We start from the raw sequence: 9,380 nt of genomic DNA, 5'->3' as shown, positions 1-9,380 counted from the left end.
CTGATGTTGCATATCCTGAACATTTGAACAGTGTTATCACGAATATTTCAAAATCGACAATTTTCGTTTCTTTTGGAAGGAAGGGTTAGGGGAGAGAGAATGGAGAGTAGACGGGTTTATTTTAAGATTATATATTTCTACTTCATATTGCAAATCACTGAATCATAAGCCTTCCTTAATGTTCTTCTTGAACAAGTCGAGATTTTGGCCTGAAACACTAGCACATTCACTTGGATACCATCTTCCAAGCGTCCTATACTTTGCTACGAATCAACAATCGAGATTTACATTAGCATCTATTTTGTATTAGATTGTATGCATCTTTTGCATCATCGCGATACAAAAGAATTTATGTCAAATAAGTTGATATAACACCAACACCCTTATCTATCTATTGTTCGTTTATATAACAAATAAATGGACAAAATAAAGTTGGGAAAAATACATAAAGAAATAACCACTAATAATTAGCCGAAATAGTTCGAAATGGTAAATGAGAAAAGACATGAAGAAGCATGTTCCAAGTTCGATAACACACAAACTGTATTGTTTCAAAGAAACGCCTCTCTGATCGAGTCTATTTCAAAATGACAACAGACAATGAAGAGGGAAAATAAATATTGAAACATGCTTAATAGGTAAAACCTGTACTAGTTGCTTTATTACTGACGCACTTGGTTTTCCTCACATTGTTACAATATTTGTGACATGAGTAGCTGCGTAGTTTTCAATAAGGTCTGAACGTGAAAATAGATGAGACAGAGGACCTCAGGTAGGTACTGACATAATATTGAATTTATTAAACAAATTGAATAATATCCAGCTTTTATTTCAGTTTTTATTGCAGTGGAAATTGTTTACATAGACAAAAGAATGAATAATTTCGTTCGTTGTGACTGAGGCGCCGCATCTTTCATTTGCTGTGCGTAAAATTAGTCCCAAACGAAGTTGAACAATTATTTATGTTTTGAAAGTATATAACACTTTTAAAAAAAATAATCAAAGAACCAGTGTCCTTCTGAATAAACAGAACATTTTACACAGACAAATAATTTTCAACACAGAATGGCCAATATGTGTATGTCAAACTGTTTGATACAGTACCGGTTAAAGTGCGGTAGACGACCCATGTTTACCCTAAAGTGTCACTTTCGCAACTAAACATTACATTGTTGTGATATTCATGTGAAAGGGGGATTACTGGATACAGAAATTCGCATATTTACTGTAATTTATTTGTGACCGGATATTTGCATTGTTCGATCTGGATCAGTAGACTACAGAAGACATAAGCAAATTTAATTCTGGGTCGGAATTGCCGCGTACATGTATTGTACTTGGATGAAATTCTGTCATCTGGGAGACTTGTTAATATCCACATTCTTCTGTCAACAGAGGTGAGCTTTTTTTTTTACTTCTATAAGTTAATATTTAAACAACGCTTGTATATAGGGTTGTCCCCATGTTACAGGTATGCAACACCCGTTATCAAATGAACAATATTTTTCGATTTACTTGTTGTTCTTCTTTTCTTGGGGTTTACGCCTTTTTAAAACACATTATATGATATACATGGCCTTACGAGCTCCCGAAAGACTTGACGTTTTTTTCCCAAATCGCTTTGGGCATTCAGTTCGAAAAATGGCCGCCAAAATATTCATAGCATCAGTAAAAAGAAAACTTTCCACAAGCCGGTGTAAAAATAATTTCTCACGATCGCAGCCAATTGGTAAAGAGAACATTTCGCAAGATTTCGTGGGCTTATTTGGACCAATCAGAATCACATAAAGTGATATGTTAACGTATTTAATATAAAATATATTAAACTACACACACTATATGTACAGACTATGTGATAAAATACTGTTCAAATTTTCGTAATGATTAAGTTGCCATCTTGAACAATTCAGCCGTTCACGTATGATTGCCTTATCATCTTCATAACCCATTTATCGTTTTAAGCTGGTTATCATATATCTAACCTTTAGACAATGAAATAGTTTTTTTTGTTGTTTGGGACGATATATGTCAAATCAGGCACATGGTATGATACACGATCCGATATGATCTACAAGAAGGTTGTATGTCACCCTTTGCCATATATTTCTTGTCATGTTAATTAATCTGACGTTTTCATTATCGCGGTCTACATCTCTTGTATATTTCTTGACGTCTATGCTCTTCGTTTTCTGTTTACCATATTTTAACTTTATTTTTTTATTGTACTCAGTATGAAAAATGTTTGTAGTGAGTATCATTTGTGTAACACTCAGATGATTTCTTTGTATCATTTGTATAACACTCAAATGATTTCTTTGCATCATTTGTGTAACACTCAGATGATTTCTTTGTATCATTTGTGTAACACTCAGATGATTTCTTTGTATCATTTGTGTAACACTCAGATGATTTCTTTTCAACTTTTCCACATACTGAACATATCCTGGAATTCATCTTGTTCATTTACCCAAACTGATTTCATTTTTTTCCATGCCTAACGTACTCTTGTAAGCCATTTTGCAATTGACATTTGTTCAGATTCAGATTTATGTTCATCTATTTTCTTGTAAGTAAATGAAAGATAACAAAGGCAAAAAGGAAGATGAGACTAAGTTTATCTAAAACATGATAAGGCTATTTCACAAAAGTCAAACAATCTACGCATGGTTGAAATTGGCAAACAAATTCGGAAACGTTCACATGAATTTAATAAAGCCAAAGCTGAAAGTTTAAAGAAAGGACTGACAAACATCAAAAGTTGTACCATCAGTGCACAAAACACTGCGTAAAAGAAAAGAAACAAACTAAATTTATTATCTGAGTGGTGGTTTTATAGCTATTCTATGTATCTTGTTCCTTTGTTCAAAAGTAAAGTTGTTTTTGTTTTTAAAGCTGACGAGATATAACGCCTGTACATACCAAGTCGCAAGCAAGTACGAAAATCAACAAAAGAAAAGAGCAACATAGCAAGTCTGCTTACATATATCCCAATACCAAACATTTCAGACAACGCGTTCAATGCACTGCTTTACTCTTTAGATAAATAGCATAGACTCTGAACACAAACAACGAGTGAATTGTTTAATCGTTCATTTTTCAATGTAGCACTTTGATCTTATAATTGCATCCAACGAGTTTCTGAAGAAATTGAGAGTCGAATAGGAGCTTTTCGCAAACTTGGCGAGCAAATTATGTAATTATACAAGTTTCATAAGTTCAGCATTCAATCATTAACCGTCTTTATCCCTTAGTTTGTTTTTTATTTTGAGTGGAAAGAATCTATATAAAAATAAGAACAAATGATCTTCGGCGTTCATTTAATTCTGGATTAGTCGCCAAGTATTTTAGTTCTTGCACGTGAAAAATGTCCCAGATGTGAGTTGAAGCAATGTTGTACAATTAGATGGCCAGCAAGATGCAGAAGTACTATTTATAAATCGCGATTCATACAGCAACTATACTTCAAATCAAAAGAACATTACTGAAGTCAGTGGAAATTCCTGTTTTATGTCACACAGTATAATAATAATAATAATAATAATAATAATAATAATGGTGATGATGATGAAGATGATCACTGAGCTAAGTACAGCGCTTCATATTTCAAGCATTTAGCTATATACAATTAGCACGAGATCATCGAGTTTCTAACAAAGCATAGTGAGCACAATTAAGTCTGTTCTCGCAGTTGCACGAGGCGAGTTTTTAGAGTGCTCTTGAATGAGATCATGGTGCCACCACCGTGAATAAGCACAAGAGGCGATTCATTTCAGATAGTTGGGCTCTCATGTGCAAGAGAGCATTTTCCTTAGAACTTGCTTTTAAGGTTGGCAATAGACAGCATATTTATAGAGTGGGTGTACATATTGGTGAGGTCAGATAGATAGGTATTTTTGATTTGTTGACACTCTACGAAATGGATGATCAGACAGAAAGAAGAGAATTACAATAGTCAAGGCTAGGAAGTACTAAGGAAGATGCAAGGGTTTTTCTGCCACCAACAGAAAGTTGATAATGGAACTGAAGTGTCTCAATAGCTCCGGATATGTAGCCTTGATATATTTGTGGAATGGGAAGTCAACAGTGACACCTGAGTTTCGTATTGGTGTGTGTGTGTGTGTGTGTGTGTGTATATGTGTGATTAGTATTTTTAGCACTACGATATCTGCAGTGTGGCAGTTTATAGTGGTGTCTAACACTGGGGCATCATGCCGCAGACATGTATCATGATGGGGACAGTCACATTATCCTGACACCAGGCCGACCAGTCCTAACACTGACCTCTTAATGCTGAGCGCCAAGCGAGGCAGATATTAGTACCATTTTTAGAAGTCTTTGGTATGGCTCGGCCGGGGTTCGAACCCACGACATCCGGCTTCCGAGGCGGACGCTCTAACCACTAGGCCACCTGATCTGTATTCGTATTGTTTGAATTTAATGTTGATGTTGATATTGGTTGGTTCTGGTAAAGGATGTGTGTGTGATTTTGATTTTTAACGCAGCTCTAACAATTGTTCAGCCATATCGCTACGATGTCTGCTGTGTGACAGTTTATAGTGATGTCTAGCACTTGGGCATAATGCCACAGACATGTAGCATGATGTCCCACCCAGTCACATTATCCTGACACAGGCCGACCAGTCGTAACACTAATGCTGAGTACCAAGCGAGGCAACTGTTAGTACCATTTTTGTAAGTCTTTGGTATGACTCGGTCGGGAATCGAACCCACGACCTCCCGCATCCGAGGCGGACGCTCTAACCACTAGGCCACCGGAGCGGTGGTAAAGGATATGAATGAGGTCTTTGCGATGATCAGAATAGTTACAGTTTGATCATCATTTATCTGCGGCTTGTTACATGACATACACGACATCACACCAGAAATGTACTCCTCTATGCCTCGAATGCTAGCATCACTTCACTCTATATACTTTGGTCTTATTGGCATGCAATTTGTGAGACACAGACTGCAATATATGATACTTGAATGGGATTGAGTGTACAGAATGAAAAAGAAAAAAACGGGTCTGAGAACAGAACTCTGGAACGCCAAAATAGAGACGAGCTGAACTGGAATATTTTCCATTTACGGCCACTATTTGTGTCCTTCGGCTACGTATGGCTTAAAAATACTAAGGCTGTATCATGCATACCAAAAACATACTTGAGACTGGTCATTAATGTGTGATGGTCTACTCTCTTGAGTCAAATGCTGCAGACAAGACGACCATGGTGAGAACTGAAATCTTTCCACCATCCAAAGCAGAGAGAATTTCATTAATTACTTTCAGAAGGTTAGTTTCGCTACTGACACAAGGTCGGTATATGGACTGAGAAAGTCTAATTAAATTTATATGAAATACAACTTGGTAAAGAACAACGTTTTCTAAGTGTTTGACGAAAATTGGAAACAGGGTGGTAGTTTTTTTTAAGTGGTCAGGGTCAGGAGCTTTTGTTGCTTTTAAAATGGTGGAAGTACCCAAAATGAGAATAATGTGTTATTAGTATCAGTTAGTGAAGGCAATATAGAATCGACGCACCCAAGTAATAGCGATACCCGCAATCGGATAAGCTCACATGACTTCGGAGCATGTTTCGTTGGGATTGCACATCACAAATTGGTAGGAATGATGTTTAAGAGAGCATTTAAAATTATCACAACTGTATGGTGAGTGCGAGTCAATTGAAATTATCTTGCCAAATTGATCTCTAATGGTTTTTACTTATCACAAAAGAAATTTGTGAGAAAGAATAGAAGGTCGAATGGAGAGATTGTGGATGGAAGTGGTGTACATTTGTTTCTTTGACATAAACTCGGCAGTAATAGCGATGAGCTCTTTACACTTGGAATTTTCAGTGATCTTAATATTAAAGTAGTGGATCCCGGATGCATGAAGAGTGTCAGCAAACCACTACATTTTAACCAAAGTCACCTCAAAGGAACGAAAGTAGCAACTGACTACTATGGAACTGCCGTTAACAAGCAAAAAATGTGCAAATTAAATATATTCGTAGGACCTTTATCTCAATAAGAGACATACCTTCGATCGTGTGCACACTTGGCGGGCTATTTGGAATATGATGTCTCAGTACTTATACAATATTTCTCTTCTCTGCCTCAATTGTTGTGCTCTCTATCTTGTAGAATATCACGCTGATATCAGTGAGTCAAAATATAAAACATGCTCAACGTTCTGTACGCGAACTTCACACTGTAAGGAGTGGAGAAATATCAAGCAGTTTACAATTCTGGCTAATTGTGTGTCAGACTGAGAAGATTTAGCGATAAAACATAGAAGGAAAGACTTTTCCCAAATAAAATCAGAATGAGAGAGTATAAATGACAAAACTGTATTTTAAGTGATGAAGGGTCTAGGGTCACGTAATAAATTGTTCAAATGTAAATGAACTGTTCATATATGATCAAAACGAGAGATAGTCTTCGACCGCGCATGCTTCCAAAATCGCATTTGCTTTACTTATGATATGGTAGTGTTCCATTTATCAAAATGTGTGAAGACTACATAGGTCGGAATATTTTCGAATTTTACGAAAGACATTTGGAACAGTAACATCTTAAGAAAGAAAACAGAAAGGATACGACAAATTGCACAATAGCAAAATACTATTACACTGTATTGGCTTAATATGAATTTCTTAGCGTCCCTTGTATTGTTTCTGATAGATATATTATGCAACATTATGCGGTTGTAAAGAATTACCAAACAAAGATAACAGTAAAATCAATCGGTACAATTCAAAAATGATTATAGACGAATATTTGCCACAGTGACAGTCCCTGAAATGTCAATACGTGACTTGAAATTTATGTTCACTCAGTTAACATGGCTACCTATATATCTTACGCAAACATATTTTCTCGCCTGCCTTGCTGAGACTTTACCGGTCCTTTATATCATCTCATGTGCCAGATAAGATGAGACGTAAAATCGATGCGATCTGAACACTTACAGTCACACACGTGACACGTAAACGGTTCTCCCCGACCATGCAAGGTCTTGTGGATCAAAAACATTGAGTAGTCCCTGAAAATGATCTGGCACCATTGACATTCGTGCAGCCTGCGCATACGCAGCTGCTCAGCTAATGAGGAATTGCTTTGATGAGCACCTGAAGGAGTTTCCATTCGGTCTGCATTACCTCTCGTGCCCATCGTATCGGGAGCTAAGGTACCTTGAATCCTTTCTGCGATTAAATCAATATTGGACACATTGGGAGATGAACCAGGAGACGTTGATGCATCCACTGAGACATTTTCTGTAGCTCTGCTCCCTTCACCTTGATTACTGAAAGATCTTCCAAATCCTTCCCATGTATACGCTAATTCAGGCGATTTATTTTCATGTGATGTGTGATCCGTATTTGGTTCCGTCTTGACATAAACATGAATGCTTTCATTACTGCAAGAACTAGTTTGTGTCAGATGGAGTGACTGAAGAGTTTCTGTCGTCTTGAGATTTCTAACCAATGAAGGCGATTTTTTTATTTGAGATTTCATCTGTAAACTTGCTTCGCTTTCGCCCAAAATATCTCGTACCCCAGGTTCTCCCATTGCATTTTGTATATCTCGACTGCCTGTCAGAATCTGCGGTTGTGCAATGGGATGGACTATTCTGCTGAGGTGGATTTGCTCACAGATCGAATCAGGCTTTGTAATTGAACCGACCGTTACATTTTGCTGAGCTAACTCTGGCATGTGTATTGTCATGTCTGACTGACGACGATCTGTTTGATTACTCAAAGTCTCTGGCAGATCCCTTGGAATAAATTTATGCACCTTGACCATATGTGAATTTAAGGCAATAGTCGATCGGAACACAGTGGCACATATGGTGCAATGGTGTCGGTTTTTCTTCATATGGGTTCTCTCATGAATGGTTCTTTGCCGGTTTGTGATGAAGCCTCGTCTGCAAATCCTACATTTGTATGGCCTCTCCCCCGTGTGCGAACGGTTGTGAATTCGCAGGTCATAGGAAGTGACGTAAGATTTGTGACAAAAATTACATTTAAAGGGCTTGTCCTCGGTGTGGAATCTCAAAACATGTCGCCGCAGTGCTGCCTCAATGCCAAATACCTTACCACAATCATCACACGATATAGATTCTGTCTGGAAATGTTTCCTCTTGTGTACTTTCAAACTGTAAGCGGCATTGAAGGTAGCCTTGCATATATTGCATTCGTGTTTCTCCGTTCCAAGAGGAAAACAATGGCGTCTTTCGTGTTTAGCACAGCTTCCCTGGTTGTTGAATCGCCTGCCACAGAACGCGCAGGTATACGGTTTCTCCCCCGTATGAATTCTTTCGTGCTCTCTCCGATAAAATGTTCGACTGAACGTCTTCCCACAATACCTACAGGCCAAGGGGTTTTCCGCTTCAGGGATGGGATGACGATCATGAGCCTGGGATGATCGGCTTCCACACTTTGTTGCATCTAACTCCTGCGGCAAACTGTCGTAGAGGTTGATGATGCCAATGCTTTGGATGTCTGCGCCCGAGATCATATTGTGCTTTACGGACACCTGGAAAATGAGATTTTATGGGATTAAGTCTGCTGAAAATATCGTATTGCCAATTACGCGTACACACATTACTGAATGATAGATACGTGTTGTTATTACTTTTGCTGCAACTATTACTTTACTACAATGGTTCACCATTTATACTGGCCGCAATGCATAGCCTATCTTGTGCTGAAAAATAGCGTTAAACCCTACAACAACAACAAATCCCAGCCTAAGTGACAAAATTTAACTATCGTTCAGCCTACTTTTCCTGTGATAAACTTCTCACAAAAGATTGTGTATCGATAAGCCATATAGATTTCGAGCCAACCTTGTTTCTTTCGCTGTGTGAAAGGATACATTGTGATTTGAAACCTAATTTTTCGATAATGAAGTGTTGATAGTGGGCTATAAGAATATTAACACTGGGAAACGTTTGGACCTTAGTACCCGAACATCACACGCCATGGACACAGAACGGCGGTAACGTGTGAAAACAATGCATTGTAAAACCATTTCGACGATACCGCATTAAGAAAGCGGATGAAGAGGTGTGAATAATTATAACTTTCAAGAAAGATTTCACTGGTGTTTGCTTGTGTACATCGTGCTTCTTTGCAGATCAATTGCTTCTTCATCAAACGAGTACTTCAAATGCTGCTTAGAGGATTATTGAAACATATACTAAATTTGTACACCCGTGAAATTTTCAAACGTTTGTTATATGTCACATTTTACAGACGAAGACAAAAGTATGTGAAAATCAATATGAGATCCAGTGTCTCATCGGGTTGTGAATTGTGTAATGTCCTCACCACAACATCTGTTACCAAAGCTGGAACATAAAACTTAAATGT

At 37.7% G+C, this 9,380-nt stretch overlaps 1 protein-coding gene across 1 annotated transcript in view; it reads right to left on the bottom strand.

The window, feature by feature from the left end:
• Nucleotides 1-2,598: 2,598 nt before the first annotated feature.
• The window catches only part of LOC149787631 (uncharacterized), a 32,854-nt gene continuing 26,072 nt past the window's right edge, over nucleotides 2,599-9,380 (bottom strand). The window contains exon 2 of the mRNA XM_089973808.1: nucleotides 2,599-8,541. Within this exon, the coding sequence (XP_089829934.1) occupies nucleotides 6,919-8,523 (1,605 nt within the window). The 5' untranslated portion in view covers nucleotides 8,524-8,541 and the 3' untranslated portion in view covers nucleotides 2,599-6,918. The remainder of the gene's footprint in view (nucleotides 8,542-9,380) is intronic.

Source organism: Sinohyriopsis cumingii, chromosome 11 (genome assembly GCF_028554795.1).
Source record: "Sinohyriopsis cumingii isolate HCF-2022 chromosome 11, ASM2855479v2, whole genome shotgun sequence".
Classification (NCBI taxonomy): Eukaryota; Metazoa; Mollusca; class Bivalvia; order Unionida; family Unionidae; genus Sinohyriopsis; species Sinohyriopsis cumingii.
Note: the sequence above shows the minus strand (reverse complement) of the source record. Positions and strands in the feature narration are given on the sequence as shown.